This window comes from Equus quagga, chromosome 14 (genome assembly GCF_021613505.1).
Source record: "Equus quagga isolate Etosha38 chromosome 14, UCLA_HA_Equagga_1.0, whole genome shotgun sequence".
Classification (NCBI taxonomy): Eukaryota; Metazoa; Chordata; class Mammalia; order Perissodactyla; family Equidae; genus Equus; species Equus quagga.
In genome coordinates this window covers 30,773,469-30,796,121 of record NC_060280.1, presented here as the reverse complement: position 1 = coordinate 30,796,121, position 22,653 = coordinate 30,773,469, and the positions used below count along the sequence as shown (strand labels likewise).

General features: G+C 36.9%; 1 protein-coding gene across 11 annotated transcripts in view; it reads right to left on the bottom strand.

Moving 5' to 3' along the window:
• Window positions 1-22,653, bottom strand: part of EMSY (EMSY transcriptional repressor, BRCA2 interacting) — a 97,097-nt gene that overhangs the window by 49,188 nt on the left and 25,256 nt on the right. For 10 of the 11 annotated variants that reach the window (XM_046685785.1, XM_046685779.1, XM_046685783.1 and 7 more), the window contains 2 exons: window positions 20,364-20,640; window positions 2,442-2,696 (listed from right to left, as the gene is read on the bottom strand). In XM_046685785.1, coding sequence (XP_046541741.1) covers window positions 2,442-2,696; window positions 20,364-20,640 — 532 coding nt within the window. The remainder of the gene's footprint in view (window positions 1-2,441; window positions 2,697-20,363; window positions 20,641-22,653) is intronic. The other variant, XM_046685781.1, reaches the window with a different exon arrangement.

Genomic DNA, 22,653 nt, shown 5'->3' with positions numbered 1-22,653 from the left:
CACAAAAATAGAATAAACAATCCTAAAATTTGTATGGAACCACGGAAGACCCCCAAATAGCCAAAGCAATCTTGAGAAAGAAGAACAAAGCTGGAGGCATCACACTTCCTGATTTCAAACTATGTTACAAAGCTATAGTAATCAAACAGTATGGTTTGGGCACAAAAACAGACACTTAGATCAAGAGAACAGAACAGAGAGCCCAGAAATAAAGTCATGAATATGGTCAATTAACTTATGTCAAAGGAATCAAGAATATACAATGGGAAAAGGACAGTCTCTTCAATAAATGGTGTTCAGAAAACTGGACAGCGACAAGCAAAAGAATTAAACTAAACCACTATCTTATACCATACACAAAAATTAACTCAAAATGGATTAAAAACTTGAACATAAGACCTGAGATCATAAAACTCTCAGAAGAAAACGTACAGGGCAAGCTCCTTGACATAGGTCTTGGCAATGATTTTTTGTATTTGACACTAAAAGCAAAGGCAACAAAAACAATTATAAACAAGTGGGACGATATCAAACTAAAAAGCTTCTGCTTAGCAAAGGAAACTATCAATATAAAAAGGCAATCGACAGAATGAGAGAAAATATTTGCAAATTATCTGATAAGGGGTTAATATCCAAAATATACAAAAAACCCACACAACTCAATAGAAAAAACCAAACAAATTAAAAATAGGCAGGAGATCTGAATAGCCACTTTTGCAAAGACATACAGATGGCCAACAGGTACATGAAAAGGTGCTCAACATTACTAATCCCACTAATCATCAGGAAAAGGCAAATCAAAAGCACAATGAGATATCACCTCACACCTGTCAGAAAGGCTATTATCAAAAACACAAGAAATAAGTGTTGGCAAGGATGTGGAGAAAAGAGAACCTAGGTGCACTGTTGGTGGGAATGTAAATTGGTGCAGCCACTATGGAAAACTGTATGCAGGCTCCTCAAAAAATTAACACTGGAACTACCATCTGATCCAGCAATTCTACTTCAGGGTATTTATCCAAAGGAAACAAAAACACTCTCTCCAAAAGATATCTGCACCCTATGTTCACTGCAGCACTATTTGCAACAGCCAAGACATGGAAACAACCCAAATGTCCATCAATGGATAAATGGATAAAGATGATGTGGTGTATATACATACAAGGGAACATTATTCAGCCATAAAAAAGAAGGAAATCCTGTCACTTGCAACGACATGGACAGACTGTGAGGGCATTATGCTAAATGAAATAAGTCAGACAGAGAAAGACAAATACTGTATGATCTCACTTATGTGTAGAATCTAACAAAACAAAACAAAAACAAAAATCAAAAAAACCCTGAACTCAGATACAGAGAACAAACTGGTGGGTGCCAGAGGAAGGGAGTGAGGGGCTGGCTGAAATGAGTGAAGGTGGTCAAAAGGTACAAACTTCCAGTTATAAGGTAAATAAGCCCTGGGGATGTAACATACAGCATGGTGACTGTATTAACAACATATATTTATTCAAATATACTAACAATACTGTATTGTATATTTGAAAGTTGCTAAGAGAGTGAATATTAAAAGTTCTCATCACAAGAAAAAAATTTGCAACTGTGTCGTGATGGCTGTTAACTAGACTTACTGTGATCATTTTGCAATATATACATATATCAAACCATTATGTTGTGTACTTAAAACTCATACAATGTTATACGTCAATTATCTCTCAAAAAAATAATAAAATGTTCTTATCAAAAACAAAATAAGGCAAAACTGAAAATGACAGTATCTTCTAAATTCCTGTTCTACCGTTAAAGTTCAGATTCATCGAAGGGAAAAAAATCCATTTTCTTTTCTTAAAGATATTAAGTATTTTTTAAATTTCCCTGTGTCTGAACTTCCATCCTACCTACCTTTCTATTCAATACTTTTATGATTCAATAACTTAGAATAATTGACTCCTACTTCTATGATAGAAATGCTTTCAATAACTGCTAAATTCTTATTCTTATAAACCACAAACTTCTTCATTGTACACAATGTTCTATAATCTTAGCATCTCTCTCCATAACAAATTTTATGCTAAATTCATAATACAGCCCTCTAACACAAGACTCCTCAGACTAATTTTTCCACTGCCCACTTCCCATAACACCAATGGGCCTCAGGATATAGTTCCAAAATCTAAGTTTGTATTTATCAGTTTCCTTTCTCTTCTGAGAGTTCACCGAAAAAACTTCCTGTTGTGCAAGCTGCTTTTTCTCCCTTTTTCTATTCCCAAGCTCTATTCTCTTTATATAAGTATTTCCAACAGGAGGTTGCAGATATATTTTCGAATTTAAACGCTGGTGCTTGAGGAAATTGTATATAGAAGTAAATCCATCTATATTAGCAGTCTTCAGAGAACTGGTGATTGGGGAAGAATTCCCATTTCTTATAAACATTTTCCAGTTACCTGACTCCTGTTTGATTTGAATGGTAGGCTTGATACCAGGTGGCAAAGGAGACTGCTGAGGCTGTTGCTGATGAGATACTGGAGAAGGCTGAGCCACCTGTTGCTGTGTCTGTTGCTGCACTGGATGTAACTGCTGCTTAGGAGACTGCTGATGCTGTTTAGGAAACTGTGCAAGAATCTGAGTTGGGGCACCCACTAAGCTTTTGGGGGAAGGAAGTCTAGTTGATGCCATTTTGATTGCTGATGTAGATACACCTGTGAAAGAGTTAGGAAAAAGAAAATTTAATAGTAAAGCATAATTGAAGTTACTACTGGTTATTGTAGTAGATATCAGTGTAAAGACTAGGTAAATCAATAAAAACTATGATTTATTAAGCACCTAGTAAGTATCAGATACAATGGGTGCTATTTTACATATTTGATATCTAGTTTTCAAACTTTGCAAGGGAGGCATCGTTGCTCTCACACCCAAAAAAACTAACTGATTTTCCCTTGGTGAAGAATTAGAATGAGGGGCCGGGCTGGTGGTACAACAGTTAACTTTGTGCGCTCCACTTCAGATCCTGGGCACAGCCCTACGCACTGCTTGTCCAGCCACGCTGTGGCAGGTGTCCCACATACAAAGTACAGGAAGATGGGCACGGTTGTTAGCTCAGGGCCAATGTTCCTCAGCAAAACGAGGAGGATTGGCAGTGGATGTTAACTCGGGGCCAACCTTCCTCAGAAAAAAAAAGTTAGAATGAAAAAGTATCAGGCAGGATGTTCTCATACATGTCTCTCAACAGATTTTCTGTTAGAAAATATAGGTTCTCAATGTGAATAATATAAGAACAAAGCAACCTAAATTTTGAATCTCATTTGTAGTACATTTTTTCAAATATTACTTTTCAAGTTCTAATGAGCCAATTTTAACACAGCATTACATAAAATAATTCCCAATGAAACATTCACCTTTTGAACTACTATTTAGCATGGCAAAATAGCTTTTCCATAGCTCATTTCCAATAATCTATAACTTAAGGGCATTTCTTGAGAATTCTACCTGGATCATTAAATTAGCATGTGGAACGTTAACAAAGGGGCACACTCAATATACTCACAGGAAAAAATCTTCATGATTTAAGGTTTTAAGACATTTCTTTCCAGTGCAATGCTAATATTAGCATGCATAGATAAGAAGTACTAATAACCTCCACTAAAGATGTAGAGTTTGAGAGAAATTCTTCCATCTGCCAGATTTTTCATCAGTAATCTTCTTACAATTCATCAACAACTCAACAGGACTATTACCTGTAAATGAACTAATATTCCTAACAGAAAGAACCAGGAATATAACTGGCCATATCAACTTTTTCAGCACTGCTAAAACAATGAAAAGAAACTGATAAATAAACAGCCTAGTTATCAACTTATTAGGCTATACACCTTCCTCCACCATAGGCCCACCACTACATTGCATTACAGAAAAATTCAAAATATATCACACTGCTATGTAAAATGTGTCTGGAGAATGATAAAGTTGGAGAAGAAACCTTGAGAAGTCACTCTGACTCTCTGGGCCTCAGCTTCCCCATTTCTTGAATTTTCATTGCCCTAAAAGTCTCTAAGGGTTGCTGTGTGGATCAGGTAAAATCGCAGATTGAAGAATACTTTGAGAGGAGACAAAAGGAGTAGTCAGAATCACCTGGAGGGCTTACTCACATTACTTACACATCCCCCTACCATTCCTCCATGAATACTAGTATTTTGGAGACATGTGTGTGCTCTATTGCTTAGCCATATTGAAGCTTTAACCTTTATTCTGCGTCCATAATAAACTCCAGTATTAACTGAGGAAATTTTGTACATGGGTAACTCCCTAACTAAACTATGTTCTCCATATACTTTTGATTAGGAAAACTATCTGATGTAAAAGCAGTCAGGGTGACTTTAGAGTCAGAGAATTGTGTTCAGATCATGTCTTCAGGGAGCTAATGTCAGCATCATGGCAGAGTGAGCTTCCCCAGTAATCTCTCCCCTCCAACATACAATGAAAAGGGCATCCATACGCCAACAGAGGACGTCCAACACAACACAAAAAACGTCGGAGAGACCCACGCAGCAATACAACAGAGGGTGGAGATGTTGGAGGCCCCTCGGAGGAGGTGGAATGGGATAAGAGAAAACTTTGCTCCTTCCCATAAAGACTGCAATCTGGGACTCCAGGAGGCCTCTGAGAGGGAAGGAACGGGTGAGGGGATGTTCATTTGTGGGAGCTCAAGGATCCCCAGTGGGCCCTTGCAGCCTAGAGGGAAGTTCGCTATTGGGGTGAAAGCTTTCGCAGGGGGTGACCTTATGCATCCAACACACCAGGAAAGCAGATAGTGAGAGCAGACGCCCCTCCCCCCACTCACCGAGCACCGGCTCCAGCACCTGGGATTTCAGTGGAAGGCAGAGGTTCAGAATACATGCCTCTTGCCCCCCCCACCCAGTGGTGATAGGCGGTAACTGCAACCAAATAATACCAGGATGGTAAAAACAGAGCCACACCCTCTAGCAATATCAAACATTATATTAAATCTCCAGACCAGAGAGAAAATGACAAGTATCCACACATCAGTTCTGAGGACACAGAAATATGTAATCTAAATGACAATGAAATCAAAATAGCTATAATAAAAAAATTCAATGAGTTAAAAGAGAATGTAGAGAAACCATTCAATGAGTTCAGGAGCTACTTCACAAAAGAGATTTAAAGTATAAAGAAGAATCAATCAGAAATATGAGAGATGAAAGACACAATGGAAGAAATAAAACAAAATATGGATTCCCTGAATACTTGAGCAGACACCACAGAGGAGCGTATCAGCATAATCAAAGCTAGACACGTTGAAATGCTGCAGATAGAGGAGGAGACAGAACTAAGACTAAAAAGAAGTGAAGAAAGTCTCCGAGAAATATCCCACTCAATTAGGAAATGCAACATAAGAATTATAGGTATTCCAGAAAGAGAAGAGGAGGAGAATGAAGCAGAAGGCCTGTTCAAAAAAATAATAGCAGAGAATTTCCCAAACCTAGGGAAGGAGCTGGAAATCCATGTGGAAGTGGCTAACAGATCTCCTAAATATGTTAATGTAACAAAAGACCTACTGCAAGGCATATAGTAGCAAAACTGGCAAAACTGAATGATAAAGAAAGAATACTAAGGGCAGCAAAGCAGAAGAAAATAACATACAAACAATCCCTATCAGGCTTTCAGCGGATTTCTCTGCAGAAACCTTGCAGGCTAGGAGAGACTGGAATGACATACTCAAATCTTTGAAGGACAAAACTTTCAGCCAAGAATACTCTATCCAGTGAAAATATCCTTCAGATATGATGGAAAAATAAAAACTTTCCCAGACAAATATAAACTAAGGGAGTTCATAGCCATGAGACCCCCCCCCCCCACTACAAGAAATCCTCAAGAAGGCCCTCATACCTGACCAAAAAAAGGGGTGGGGGAGAGAAAGGGGATACAAAGCACAGAATAAAGAGATAAATAGGTAGACAGAATCAGAGCAGAACAGCAAATATTCAAGTATAGCATTAAAGACAAAGAGACGGAAAACACCAAAAACACAGATAATCTTGTCATTTTAACTGGAAAGACATAACACAAGATGGAATAATATGTGAGAAAAACAACTTAGGAGGCGAAGAGGAAAGGGACTGAATTGGTTTACTCTAAGGAAATAAGAGGCCATCAGAAAAGAGACTATCTTATCCATGAGATTTTGAATACAAACCTCATGGTAACCACTAAATAAAAAAGCAGAACAGAGACGCAAATAATACATAAGGAGAAAACAAAGAAATACAACATAAAAAACTACATAACTTGACTGGCAGACCAAAATACACAGGACGAGAAACAAAAGAAATACAGGAGAATCAGAAAACAAATGATAAAATGGCAGCATTAAGCCCTCATGTATCGATAATCACCTTCAACATAAATGGACTGAATTCTCCAATAAAAAGACACAGAGCGGCAAGATGGCTTAAAGAACAACACCAAAGGATATGTTGCCTCCAGGAAACACATCTCGGCTCCAATGACGAACACAGGCTCAGAGTGAAGGGATGGAAGATGATACTCAAAGCTAATGGCGAACAAAGAAAGCAGGTATCACAATACTTATATCAGACAAAGTGGACTTCAAGATAAGACAGGCAAAGAGAGACAAAGAGGGGCAATATATAATGATCAAAGGGGCATTCCATCAGGAAGAAATAACACTTATAAATATCTATGCACCAACACAGGAGCACCAAAGTACATAAAGCAACTATTAACAAACCTAAAAAAAGCTATTAATAATAAGACAATAATAGTAGGGTAGGGGACCTCAACACTCCACTCACATCAATGGATAGATCCTCCAGACAGAAAGTCAACAAGGAAACAGTGGAATTAAATGAAAACCTAGACCAGTTGGACTTAGACATATACAGAACACTCCATCCAGAAAGAGCAGAATACACATTCTGCTAAAGTGCTCACAGAACATTCTCAAGGATAGACCATATGTTGCAAAACAGGGCAAGCCTCAATAAATTTAAAAAGACTGAAATAATAACAAGCATCTTTTCTGATCACAATGCTATGAAGCTAGAAATTAATTACAAGAAAAAAGCTGACAAAGGGACAAAGATGTGGAGACTAAACAATATGCTAGTGAACAAACAATGGATCATTAAAGAAATTAAAGGAGAAATCAAAAAACATCTGGAGACAAATTAAAATGAAAATATACCATGCCAACTCATATGGGATGCAGCAAAAGCTGTATCAAGAGGAAAAGTCATCGCAATACAGGCTCCCCTTAACAAATAAGAAAAATCCCAAAAAAGTAATCTCAAACTACACCTAAGTGAATTACAAAAAGAAGAACAAACAAAGCCCAAAATCAGCAGAAGGAGAGAAATAATAAAAATCAGAGCAGAAATAAATGCTATTGAAACAAAAAAGGCAGTAGAAAGGATCAATGAAACAAAGAGCTGGTTCTATGAGAAGGTAAACAAAACTGACAAACCCCTAGCCAGACTCACAAAGAAAAAAAGAGAGGGGGCTCAGATAAATAAAATTAGAAATGAAAGAGGAAAAATAACAATGGATACCACAGAAATACAATAGATTATGAGAGAATACTACGAAAAACTATATGTCAACAAAATGGACAATCTAGAGGAAATGGATAAATTCTTAGACTCTTAACAAGCTCCCAAAGCTGAGTCAACAAAAAATAGAGAATTTGAATAGACCAGTCACAGGTAAAGAGATTGAGACAGTCATTAAAAGCATCACAAAAAATAAAAGTCCAGGACCAGACGCTGTCCCTGGGGAATTCTACCAAACTTTTAGGGAGGATTTAATACCTATGCTTCTCAAGCTATTCCAAAAAATTAGAGAAGATGGAACGCTTCCTAACACATATGAGGCCAACATCATTCTGATACCAAAGCCTGACAAGGACAACACAAAAAAGGAAAACTACAGACCAATATCACTGATGAACACAGATGCAAAAATCCTCAACAAAATATTGGCAACCCAAATACAGGAACACCTCACAAAGATCACACATCATGATCAAGTGGGATTTATACCAGGGACACAGGGATGGTTCAACATCTGCAAACAAATCAACGTGATACACCACATTAACAAAATGAGGAATGAAAACCACATGATCACCTCAATAGATGCAGAGAAAGCATTTGACAAGATCCAACAGCCATTTATGATAAAAACTCTTAACAAAATGGGGATAGAAGGAAATTACCTCAACATAATAAAGGCTATATGAGACAAATCCACAGCCAACACCATACTCAATGGGGAAAAACTGAATGCTATCCCTGAGAACAGGAACAAGACATGGACGCCCACTATCACCACTCTTATTCAACATAGTACTGGAGGTTTTGGCCAGAGCAATTAGGCAAGAGAAAGGAATAAAAGGAATCCAAAAAGGGAGTGAAGAAGTGAAACTCTCACTGTTTGCAGACGACATGATCTTATATATAGAAAACCCTAAAGAATCCATCAGAAAACTATTAGAAATAATTAACAACTACAATAAAGTTGCAGAGTACAAAATCAACCTACAAAAATCGGTTGCATTTCTGTACTCTAATAATGAACTTACAGAAAGAGAACTCAAGAATACAATTCCTTTCACAATCGCAACAAAAAGAATAAAGTATCTAGGAATAAATTTAATTCAGGAGGTGAAGGACTTATACAATGAAAACTATAAGATATTATTGAAAGAAATAGATAATGACATAAAGAGATGGAAAGAGATTCTATGCACATGGATTAGAAGAAACATAGTTAAAACGTCCATACAACCCAAAGCAATCTGCAGATTCAATGCAATCCCAATCAGAATCCCAATGACATTCTTCATGGAAATAGAACGAAGAATCCTAAAATTCATTTGGGGCAACCAAAGACCCCAAATTGTTAAAGCAATCCTGAGAAAAAAAGAACAAAGCTGGAGGCATCACAATCCCTGACTTCAAAATGTACTACAAAGCCACAGTGATTAAAACAGCATGGTACTGGTACAAAAACAGATACACAGATCAATGGAACAGAACTGAAAGCCCAGAAATAAAACTGCACATAAACGGACAGCTAACCTTCAACAAAGGTGCCAAGAACATACAACGGAGAAAAGACAATCTCTTCAATAAATGGTGTTGGGAAAACTGGACAGCCACATGCAAAAGAACGAAAGTAGACCATTACCTCACATCATACACAAAAATAAACTCAAAATGGATCAAAGACTTGAACATAAGTCCTGAAACCATAAAACACCTGGAAGATAATATAAAGTTGTACACTCTTTGACATTGAACTTATAAGAATCTTTTGGAATTCCATGTCTTCTCAGATAAGGGAAACAAAAGAAAAAATAAACAAGTGTGAGTTCATCAGACTAAAGAGCTTCTGCAAGGCAAAAGAAACTAAGATCAAAAGAAAAAGACAACCCAGGGGCCTGCCCGGTGACGCACGGTTAAGTGCGCACATTCTGCTTTGGTGGCCCAGGGTTTGCCGGTTCGGATCCCGGGTGCAGACATGGCACCACTTGTCAAATCACGCTATGGTAGGTCTCCCACATATAAAGTAGAGGAAGATGAGCACAGATGTTAGCTCAGTGTCAGTCTTCCTCAGCAAAAAGAGGACGACTGGCAGCACTTAGCTCAGGGCTAATCTTCCTCAAAAAAAAAAAAAAGAAAAAGAAAAGAAAAAGAAAAAGACAACCCACCAATCAGGAGAAAATATTTGCTAATCATCTATCAACAAAGGGTTAATCTCCGTAATATATAAGAAACTCACACAACTGAACAAGAAAAAAACAAACAGCCCAATCAACACATGAAAAGATGTTCAACATCACTAATCATCAGGGAAATGCAAATCAAAACTACACTAACATACCACCATACGCCTGTTAAAATGGCTATAATCACTAAGACTAAAAATAACAAATGTTGGAGAGGGTGTGCAGAAAAGGGAACTCTCATACACTGTTGATGGGAATGTAAACTGGAGCAGCCACCATGGAAAACAGCAGAGATTCCTCAAAAAACTAAAAATAGAAATACCATATGACCCACCTATCCCACTACTGGGTATCTACCCAAACAACTTGAAATCAACAACCCAAAGTAACATATATATACCCCTATGTTCATTACAGCACTATTTACAATAGCCAAGACATGGAAACAATCCAAGTGCCCATTGACTGATGAGTGGATAAAGATGTGGTATATAGATACAATGGAATACTACTCAGCCATAAAAAAAGATAAAAACATCCTGTTTGCATGAACATGGATGGACCTGGAGGGAATTATGCTAAGCGATATAAGCCAGACTGAGAAAGACAAACATCAGATGATTTCACTCATATGTAGAATATAAACAAACACATGGACAAAGCAAACAGTTCAGTGGTTACCAGGGGAAGCAGGGTTGGGGGTGGGCACAGGGGGTGAAGGGGAGCACTGATGTGGTGACAGACAAGAAATAATGTACAACTGAAATCTCACATTGATGTAAACTATTATGAACACAAATAAAATAATTTTTAAAAATCATGACTTCAACACATAATGCTATATGATCTGATTAAAGTACTTAATCTCTCTGAATATTCATTCAGTCCATAAAAACTTACTGAGCACATACTTTATGCTAGATCCTTGGAAAACTATTCTGTATCCATGAAACAGTCCCTACCTTCAGCAAAATTAGAGGAGAAGTCAATCAAATGATCACACCAATCCATCATTACAAACTATAATAAATGCTATTTTTGTTTTAACAAGTAAAAAGCTCCTCTTCCTTTTGCCCTTTGCTTCCCAAAATATTCAGCACTAAAGCCAACAGGTGGTGCAAAGCAAGATGGACCGAAACTAGGTGGCTAAGCAGAAGAATGGGCAAGCATGAGGTGTCAGAGCCCACGAAAGAGACTGGTCTAGCATGGGAGTCAGAGTCCAAGTAGGATAAGGAGGATGTCCTTGCTGGACAAGGGGACTGCACCACGTGTGCAGTTAAAGCCCAAGTAGGATAAAAAAGGGTTCCATGAGTGTGAACCACCTAGCATAGGGTCTGAAATTTTGAGGAGGATGCCCACGGGAAGGGGTGGCTAGGGTGGTACCCGAGTCCAAACTGGATGAAGAGGACTTCTGGGTGGGAGGACAGCCTGGTACAGGTGTGAAGCGCTGAGCAGGGTGAGATAGGCATCCACACAAAAGGGTGACATGGGCAAGGTGTCAGAACTCAGGTAGAGTGAAGCAGGAGTCTGCAGAATGTCAGAGCCTGAGTGCAGTGAGGAAGGCATCCACATGGAGGTGGGGGCATCAGCAGGAACAATGACAGACTGGTTACACACTGGTGGACTTAGATAAGTAAGTATATGAAAGATAATGGAAACTAGGTTTTTCACTATCAAATAAGGGAAAGGAGAAAATTAACTGGCAGTGTTTGGCTGAAACTGGATATATCAGTATGAACCCATAGTTTTCAAGACATAGAAATAAATATAGATTTAAATAGGTGTGTGTATAAATGTCTGTGTAAGCTGACGGGTGCATACACACACACACCGCCCCCCCCAGCAATGACCATATCTAGCACCCAGATTCTGGCTTCTAATTATTAGTTTCCATTAAAAGGAATCAAGGCTCCTTGAAGGAATGGCTGATCCCAGGGCTAGAGCAGGAAAAGTACACGATGAGCTTGGTAGATAGAAAAGACTTCCTTTTCCGCCTCTTTTTGCAATTTCTTTGAAAGAAAATTGACTGCTTACAGCAAAAATAACAACAATGCAATATGGGGTTTATTATATATAGAATTAAAATGTATGACAACTGGGGCCGGCCCAGTGGCGCAGTGGTTAAGTGCGCATGTTCTGCTTTGGCAGCCCGGGGTTCGCCAGTTTGGATCCTGGGTAAGGACATGGCAGTGCCTGTCAAGCCATGCTGTGGAAGGCATCCCACATATACAGTAGAGGAAGATGGGCATGGATGTTAGCTCAGTGTCAGTCTTCCTCAGCAAAAAGACGAGGATTGGCGATAGACATAAGCTCAGAGGTAATCTTCTTCTTCAAAAAAAAGTATGACAACTGTAGCACAAGGATGAGAGAGAAGAAATAAGAAGTATATTATTCTAAGTGTATGGGAAGTGGTATATTATTTGAAGTTAGACTGTTGTAAGCTCTAGAGCTGAGTTCTGAACCCCCTCCCCACAGGATATTTGGCAATCACTGGAGACATTGTTTATTGTCATGACAGAGTGTGTCTACTAGTATATAGTAGGTAGAGGTCTGCTAAACATCCTATAATACACAGGTCAGCCCCTCACAACAAAGAGTTATCAGTCCAAAAAGTCCATATGTGGAGGTTAAGAACCCTACTCTATAGAAACTATTAAAAAAAAAATATATATATATATATGTAGCTAATAAGGCAATGGAATCTTTAAAAAAAAAAAAAAACTCCAAAAGAAGGAAAAATAAAGAACAGAAAGGATGAATAAAAAACAATTATCAAGATGGTATAAAGTCAATCATATTTATAATTACATTAAATGTAAACGAACAAAACATTTCAATTAAAAAGCAGAGATGGTCAGATTGGACAAAAAGGTAAGACCTAACTATACAATTCTCATAAGAAAAGCATTTTAAATACAAAGGCACAGATGTGTTAAAATTAAAAGGATGAAAAAGATATATTATGCAAACACTAATTATAAGAAAGTTGTAGTGGCTATATTAATATCAGGAAAGGTAGACATCAAAACAAGCCGTATTACCAGAGAAAAAGAGCAATACTTCATAATGAAAAGGAAGAAGGAAGTCACTTCATCAAGAGGAGACATCAATCCTAACTGTTCATGCACCTCGTAACAGAGCTCAAAATACGTGAGACAAAACTGACAGTTAAAGGGAGAAATGTACAAAGCCACAATTACAGCTGGACATTTTTATACTCCTCTCTCAGTAACTAATATAACAAGTGAAAAAAAAAGATAAAAAGGAGGAAAATTTGAACAATTCCATCAACCAATTTAATTTCACTGACATGCATAAGACCAAATGAAAAGTCAATTGTTTAAAAATTATTTATTAAATAATCTAATGCAGCATACACTCTTGGTTGCCTGACTAATTTTCTTTCTTCTCTGCCCTTTCTCCTTTCTAACAGAACCCCATTTTCTCCCTCCAAAGGATGTACATTCCTGGGCACTGGCATGGACTTTAGGAGAAGTTGGCCCCAAGCCAACACTGGAAGTCAATTCCTAATTGATCTAATAAGCTAGTCAAGATGGCCCCATTCCTTTTTGCCAGGGACTAGTTTAGGCTAGGGTATACGAAACAGATAAAAAGACATGAGGGGAATCACCTCCCAGGGACTTCTGGGAAAGGTTTTCTATTTCCTAAGAGAGACCCACAGAAGGGGATTATCCTGTGCCCACTGTGATATCTGGATGTGATTCATGGAACTGCTGCACTCATCTTGCAACCACGATGGGAGCTACCATGGAAAAAAGCTGATACACCAAGAAACGCAGGGAAGAAAGGTGGAAAAAAAAACTCCCTGACGGCTCCAGTGAGCTACTATATAACTTAACTGGAACTTCCTTGCTTCTAGACGTTTGGTTTCACGAGATGATAAATTTTTTTATTGGTAAACACCAATCACTCTGTCAATGCAGATTTATGTAAAGTCATTCAATTATTCATTGCATTTTGCAATTCAATTTAGATATTAACAATCTAGCGGCTGTGAACAATTTATTAAACATTTGAATGCCCAAAAGAATACAGGCGGCTGTGAATACCAGTGAAACAAACATAATAGTTCATATCTGGAGGAATTACATACAATTCAGGCTACATCAGTAATTTTGAATAAATATGAAATACTTAGTGTTTTAACATGAGCCCTAGAGAAAGAATGAAGCCAAAAAGACATCAAAAAACAAAGTCATATAAATGAAAGGGAAAGAAGATACATAACTGTAAGAATATTACCTATATTTTATCTTATACCCATCGTGATAAAAGAAAAAAATCAAGTATTAAGCAACTTGACTGGTTAAACAGTATGCCATTCAAAATTTTTTTTTAATTCTAGAAATCATCTAGAAATACCCCCCTTTCTTTAGCAAACAGGAAGAACAAAGACTTCATAGTGGATACACACTAGTGAAATATTTCAAGATGATAAAGTTCAGGGAGCTAAAATATGGCAATTAGCAAACTCTACAAAGAAATTCCAACCCTTTGATCTGGTAATCCTGCTCCTGAGATCTGGTTTTAAGAAAATAGAGGGGTCAATTAAATTCAAAAAATGTTCACTATAGTTAAATCTGTAATATCAAAACCTGGAAATAATCTAAATATCCAACATTAAGGAAATAATTTAGTGAATTATGTAATAGTAATAGAAATATTAAACAGCACTGAAAAAAATGAGAATAATTATAGAAAAATAGAAGAATGTTAATGAAGCAATGTAACATGAACAAAGTATGATACCAAATGAAATACAGATTTTTCATTTCAAATCAATAAAAAATATCATATGGGTCAAAAGGAAATAATATATAAAATGGAAAGTGCTGTTGTAATAGAGTGGTGGGATTACTAATGGGCTTTTGTTCTCCATTGTTCTCTAAAATTATTTAATCCACTAATACTTTTTGATTTTAAAAAACTTGGATGTTAAATGAGGACCACATTTGAATTGACAGGGTTGGGGGATTTCCTAAAAGCAGGATTTCATGAAACAGAAATGGAAAACAGGGCCAGCCCGGTGGCACAGTGGTTAAGTTCGCACGTTCCGCTTCCCAGTGGCCCGGGGTTCACCGGTTCGCATCCTGGGTGCGGACATGGCACTGCTTGGCAAAAGCCATTCTATGGTAGGCATCCCATGTATAAAGTAGAGGAAGAGGGCACAGATGTTAGCTCAAGGCCAGGCTTCCTCAGCAAAAAGAGGAGGATTGGCAATAGTTAGCTCAGGGCTAATCTTCCTCAAAAAAAAAAAAAAGAAAGAAAGAAATGGAAAACAGGAACTGCATTCAGGGCCACCCTAAAGAAAATAAATACAGTGAAGAGAACAGGAGTATTAGTAGACACAATGTAACTGGACGTAATGTGTTGAAGTGGGGTCAAGGAGGGAAATAAAAGGTCAGCAGAAGACTGTCACAGTATTGGGTAAATAATCCATGAAGTCCACAAAGAATATGAGGAGAACAATGAAATGAAAGAAAACTTCTCTCACCAAAGTGAGAAGAAAATGGCAACAAGATTTATCTGAGAAACAAATAGAATAAAAAGTAGAAAGGCCACAGTAATCAATGTGAGCAATAAACAGCAGCCCATTCTTCGGTTAATGAGGAATAGGAGGAGTCAGATGGATTTAAGAGATATTTAAAAAAGCTATTTACACTTTCTGCTCTAATAAATATGCAATCTAGAGAGGGAAAAAAGAAATCAAATGTGAAAAAGCAGTCCACTAAAACAAACTACTTCCTTCTATATACACAAAGCACATTTCAACTATCACTTTTTCTGTATTACCAGCACCAGACTTATAATCACCAAGTTAAAAATTACCCGTTCCAAACATTAAAGTGCACAGCAGAGTGTATAATCTGTTACCTTTTATCTAAGCAAAAGGGGAAATATACTATATACATATTTGCTTATATGTTAAAAAAAGGAAGGATAAAAAAATTACAGTAGCCCCCCCCTTATCCATGGGGGATAAGTTCCAAGACCTCCAGTGGATGCCTGAAACCATGGATAGTACCAAACCCCATATATACTGTTTTTTCCTATACATACAAACCAATGATAAAGTTTAATTTATAAATTAAGCACCATAAGAGATTAACAACAATAACTTCTCTTTGGCAGATCCAAATTTCCAGCATCACTACTCTTGCGCATCAGAGCCATTATTGAGTAAAATAAGGGTTACTTGAAGGCAAGCACTGCGATATGGTGACAGTATATCTGATAACTGAGACTGGCTATGAAGTGACTAACAGGCGGGTGGGTAGCATGTGCAGGACAAAGGGATGATTTACTTCTCAGGTGGGACAAAGTGGGACGGCACAAGATTTCATCACGCTACTCGGAACAGCAGGCAATTTAAAACTTATGAATTGTTTATTTCCGAAATTTTTCATTTAATATTTTTGGGCTGCAGTTGACCATGGGTGACTGAAATCATAGAAAGTGAAACAGCAGGTATGGGGAGACTACTGTAAAGGAAAAAAAGGTTAGCTGTCAGGTAAGGATAAAACAAAGTATAAGAACTGTAGATCAAAGGTAGACTTCTCAGAACACACCTTGTTTTGTAGATTTGAATTTGGAACTACATAAATATTTTACATAAGTATAAACGAAATTAAGTCAAAAATTTTAAAATGTAATCCATAAAAATAAAACAAAATGAAAGAAATTACCCTAATTGTATACCAAATTAGAGCTTAACCACAGAGGAAGTTATTTCAAGTGACTTTAAAATATACTAATTTGACTGTATATCTTTAGTGAGAACATCCTAAGAACCAAAATAACCATAATGAAATCTTAAATTTTGTTCAGTAATCATATTGTTAGTCATCATATTGGTTTTGTTATTCTGAAACTATTATATATTACAGTATACATCAAATACATAATTTTATTAATCATTAGGAACCAGAATTTTCAGTATAGGAGGAGAAAAAAGATACAATTATACAAATAGAAAAACAAAGAAGTAAAACCCCCATAATTCTAAATTGGAATTGGTAACATCAGTGCAAACTAATGATGTATTTCCTCGTTACAATAAAGGACTTGAGGTCTGTCCACAGAAAAGATCTAGAAACAATGACCAACCCCAAAGCACCCAGATTGTGGTGTCTAAACACTATTTCTCACTAGGAAACCAGGGCTCCTTAAAGAAACGTCTAATTCTGAATCTGGGGCAGAAAATGCACAAGATGAACCCGGGACACCTTGCCATACCACGAAATTAGAAAGCTATTAAGGACTAATGTGGTCGTGTCAAAAGAATTTAGTAGTCAATTTGAAGAGGCTCCCACTGAAATGGATGGGACAGTTTGAGCACCAAAAGACTTATCTGCAATGGATTGACAGACATCAAAAATCTTAATGAATTGGGGAGTAAAAATCTCATTGGTCACTGAACCAACTCATTATCTGAAAACATATAAATAAAGGGTAATAATCAGGCATTTATCCTTCTTTTCCTACAAGAATTGGATCTCAGGGAAAACAGTAATAAGAGAAAGCTCTTCTTTAAGAATTTTAGCTAACAAATGAAAAAAAAAAGATAAAATTCACTTTGTAACTACCAATAAAATAATGATCAAGGCAAAGATTATCAATAGCTATTAAACATTTGGTAATACTTGTACCTACCAATCAAAGTTAATATCATTAAAGAGAGAAACCAGACACACACCCCTTGAAGAGATGCAACAGAAAATACCACAAGACTACTTACGAAATGTCCATTCCCCTATCTCCAAAGACAAGCAGACTTGAATCTGATCAAGCTTCTTGATTTAACTATCAGTTTTATGGAAATACACGGAACAGGAGAACTTGTTAAACCACACCATGGAGATAAAAATCAGCAAAATCCAGAATATGAAAAACTCTTAGGAAAAATGGCTGATTTCCTTAATAAATAAATTAAAAGAAAAGGGGAAAAAAGGTAGAGAGAGCTATACGTTAAAAAAAAAACAAAAACATAACCATATCAACTAATGTGTTCATCTTATTTGGATCCTAACTCAAAAAAAAGATTTTTTTTTATGACATGATCAAGGAAATTTGGATACTAACTAGAGATTTTATGATATCAAGAAATTATTGTTAAAAATTCTAGCTGTGATAGTGGTATTGTGAGCTGTGATCTTTTTTAGAGATACAAACTGAAATATTTATAACTAATTATATGATATCTGGGATTAGCTTCAAAACATTACAGCTCAGGGGTGTGTGGAGGGAAATAGCAGGTACAGATGAAACAATACTGATCATGTGTTGCTTATCCCTGAAGCTGGATAACGGGCACATGGGGGTTCATTTTGCCACTCTCGCTACTTATGTATGTTTGGAATTTTCCATAATCAAAAATTTTAATTATCCTTTCATGTAGATGATCAACTCAGAAAAACCTTCTAATTGGTAGAATTTTAAGAACTCCCTATTCTGAATATTAAAGAGTTCCTTTCCCTTCCACAGCATGAGCCAACCATATGCAATGCCCCTACTCCCGACCTTTGGAACCATCTCTACATTTACAAACATGGGGTCACCCACCAAGTTACTACTACTAAGACTCTTCTCCCCTTCTACCACCAGCTGCCCCTACAAGAATAACCAGAGAGAGATACATCAGCTCTAAAAGAGCCTGTCTCTAATCCCCAACAGAAGCACACACTGAATGCCCTTGTGCCCCAGGTAACCACACAGGAGCTGCTACAGAAGTCCTCCAGTCAGAATCACAACTGCAGTCTGTATACTGCCACTTCCAATAACATTTACCTTTTTAAAAAATAAATCTTAATTTCTTAGCACTAATAATATCTAAATTAAATATCTCAAACAAAAATTCAGAATAATCATATAGTTTCCTATAGTATCTACTTAGATAGTTTACTTTTACATTTCTCATGCTCTATAGAATTCCAGTGAATTTATGAGAAATCTCTGAGATGTGTTGTACAGCTCCCCTACAACTACTTACGGCTCGAAGAAATACAGGATGCTAAGAAGCAAAGGAGAAAATAGGAAAGTCATTAAGTTCCCAAGAGATTCAGAAGATACCTGGAGAAAATTAAGAATGAAAAACAGAAGCATGGAATATTCATTTTGCCTAAAGATATTTCATTAGTAACTAAGAGAAATACCCTTCTTATCACACATCACATCTTCTTTAGAAGAACAGTAATCTTTCTAATACAGTAAAACTTGAGCAAACTGTGTGACGAGTAATAAAAGGGAAAAACAACTATCCATGGATGATAGTTTTGAAACAGGGGTCAGAAAGGTGGGGAGACAGGTGGCCTTTCCTTCTCTCGCCTTCAAATATTGAAATGGTGAACTTGGATCATGTCTGCAACCAATATTTTAAACAGATTATCTATATTAAAATTATTTCTATTTTTAATAATACTATATTATAGTCTACTGTTATGAAAATAGAAAAGTTGGAATGGTTTTAAAAAATTACTTAAGGTAACAAATATAAGAAAATTTCAAGCCTGCTATTACCTGTCATTGATTGAGACATTAAATGGGTATTAGAGCCAGAAAATAGAGATGTTTTCATACCATTAGGGCTGTAGAGTTAAGGAATACCGATCACACCCACATCTAGGTAACCTCTTCCGTGTTAATACAGTTACATAGAACACACTAAACATTACTAAAGCAATTAAGAAGAAGGCTGTGCTTTCCTATTTGGGTGCTTGCATTCACTACTAGTTCATAAACTAGAATATTTCCAAGTCCCAGTCTATCTTAAGCTATATATTGTTCAACTAAAATTCAATGAAAACTAACACTAAGTACTGTTCTATATTGCTCCTATGCTCCCTTTGATAGACTACAACCATGGGTATAAAGTCTGCATAATAAATGCTTGCCTCTGATCTCCATCTTAAGACTTACCCACACTAAAAAGAAAATTTCCAACAGTGTGCTATTTGCCTTTCCATGGCAGGAACACAAAGATATGGAAGAGAGCTAAGCTGATTTACGCTAACATGGAACTGAGGGTTCCACATTTCCGTTCCTCTGCTATTAAGTAGCAACTGACCTTCAGTTCAGCCTCAGTTCCTATCAATACCTCCCATCATCCACCTATACAGAAAATATAGGAGACTGAAGAAAAGGTGAATGGCATGTCCTTGAAATTATCCTCTTCCCCATACTTCTTATCACTGGGCAACTTACTTTGAAGCGATTGTATAATTAACGTTTCTTCTGAAGGACCTATAGTAAAATAATTTCAAGTTCCTCATTTAAAAATTTCATTAAAGATATTTGTATATGCCTTTGAAGTATTTTCTGACAAGATTAAGCTACATCCTGTGAATGTTAATTGCCTAGGTGACTAGGTAGTATGTATTTGAAAACAAAATCTTGGTAAGCATATTAATATAAGAAAACTGAGATAACCCACTATCTTAACATTCTCAAACTGGGAGAGGGGGAGTGGTAATCTCTGATATAACAGTAGGAACATTCACACCCAAAGCAGAAAAACACACCTAGAATTTTCTTCAAAATTCCCATACAGCAGAGGGAGAGAATTACACGGTGAATCACTCACCTTGTGCTACTGTTGACATGACCACAGACGGTGTGGAGGACACCACAGCTGTTACTGCAACCGTATTAGGAACAGGTGACGGTGTAGAACTGCTGCTGCCGCTGCTGCTGCTACTGACCAGCGAGGACTGTGAAGCAGTTATAACCACTGGCGGCTTCTGGGTTGTGGAAGCAATGACTGATGTTGGTACAAGCTTAGTGACTGCTGCATAGTTATGGGATTTGGAGAGAATGTTGGGCACGAAGGTTGAACTTGGTGATGTGGTCACTATAATAACCTAAGGAAGGAAAAATAAGTTATTTTCATGTACCTACTATGCTACTAATGTATCTAAACTTGCAGTTAGTTATATACAATTCAAAAATAGCTTAACAGATATGAAGAAACAATTCAACAAAGAGAAATATATAGTTAAAAATATATGAAAGCTTTCCTTTACTAGTAATCATCAAAATGCATTTCAAAGAAAAAATTTTTACCAACCAAACATTTTAAAAGACAACATTCAATGCTGTATAAGATACAGCAAAGTATGCATTTCGATATACTGCTTAGGGAGTATAAATTGGCACAATCTCTCTGGAAAGTAATTTGGATAGTCACTCATTTATACATACTTGTTGAGCATCTACTATGTGCCCGGCATGGTTCTAGATGCTGGGGATAGTGGAATGAACAAAAGAGACAGGGTTCATACTTTCATGGAGCTACATTCTAGTAGGGGGAGAGAAAAAATAAACAAAAAAGTATGTCATGTAGAGATAAATAGGAGAGACAATAAAGCAGGATAGGAAATAAAGGGTAACAGGAGTGCTGTATGAGTTTTTATAAAGTATTCAATGAAGATCTCTCTGATAAGGTGACATTTTAGCAGAAACTAAAAGTAGGTGGGGTGTGAACTATGTTACTACCTAGAGGAAGAGCACCCAATGGCACAGGGAGCAGTAAATACAAAGGTCCTGAGGCAGAAGTAAGCTTGGTATGTTCAAGAAACTTCAAGGACCTAATGAACAGGATTGGAATTTATAAGGCAGAAAGTAGAAGGAGACAGATTCAGAGAAGTAATAGAGGACTAGATGATTTAAGATGATGTTGATAGTATATACCCTTGATATGATGTGATGCAAATGGCACTTTACCTCTATGGTCTTTCTTCTGAAAACCCATAACCCTAGTCTAATCATAAGAAAAACATCAGACAAACTCCAACAGTGGGGCATCCTAGAAAATACTTGACCAGTATTCCTCAAAACTGTCAAGGTCATCAAACACAGGGAAAGTCTGAGAAATTTTCACAGCCAAGAGGAGCCTAAGGAGACATAACAAGTAAATGTAATGTGGAATCCTTTAACAGAAAAAGACAATAGGTAAAAACTAAAGAAATCTGAATAAACCAGGGACTTTAGTTAATATTAAGGCATTAAGGTTGGTTCATTGATTATAAGAAATGTATCATACTAATATAAAATGTTAAGAATAGGGGAAACAGTGCAGAGTATATGAGAACTGTCTGTATTATTTTCTCAATTTTTTTGTAAATCTAAAACTGTTCTAAAAAATAAAGTATTTTTTAAAAAGCAATACTCTTATCTGCTAGGTGAAAAGTACAGTAGGGCAGAGACAGTAGAAACAGGGAGTCAAATTAGGAGGCTCCTACGATAAACCAAGCAGAGATGATGGTGACTAAAGTGTTTGTGGTACAAAGTGAACAGATTCTGAACATATTTAAAAGAAAACCAACAAGATTTGCTCATGGCTTGGATACAGAGAATGGAGAAAAAAAGATGCAAGAAAGATACTTCAAGGCTTAGAAGAACGGCCAGAAACCTGTAGATATAGGGACACAGCATTTCAGGCAGAGAGAAGAGGATGGTGCAAAGTGTCTAAGGTGGGAAATAATTGATGTATTTAAAAACAGAAAAAAAGCCAGTGGAGCAAAAGCATAGAGGGCAAGCAGGGGTTGGAAAAGAAAGCAGAAGCCGGATCAAATTTGTAAAGCTAGAGTAAAGCATTAAAATTTTACAGTAAGTATAATGGGAAGCCATGAGAAGATTTTAAGTAGGGAAACAAAATTTGCTTTATATTTTAAAAGATCATTCTAGCTGCTACATGGTAAGAGGCAAGTGCAGAAGCAACGAGACTAGTAAAGAAGCTATAACAGTAGACCAGGAAAGAAACGACAAAGCTGCTTGGACTGGGGTGTTAGTAATGGAAATAAAGAGAAGTGATCAGATTCAGATTATTTTAAGAGGTAGAGTCAATAGGACTTGATGTACAGAAATGGTAGGGT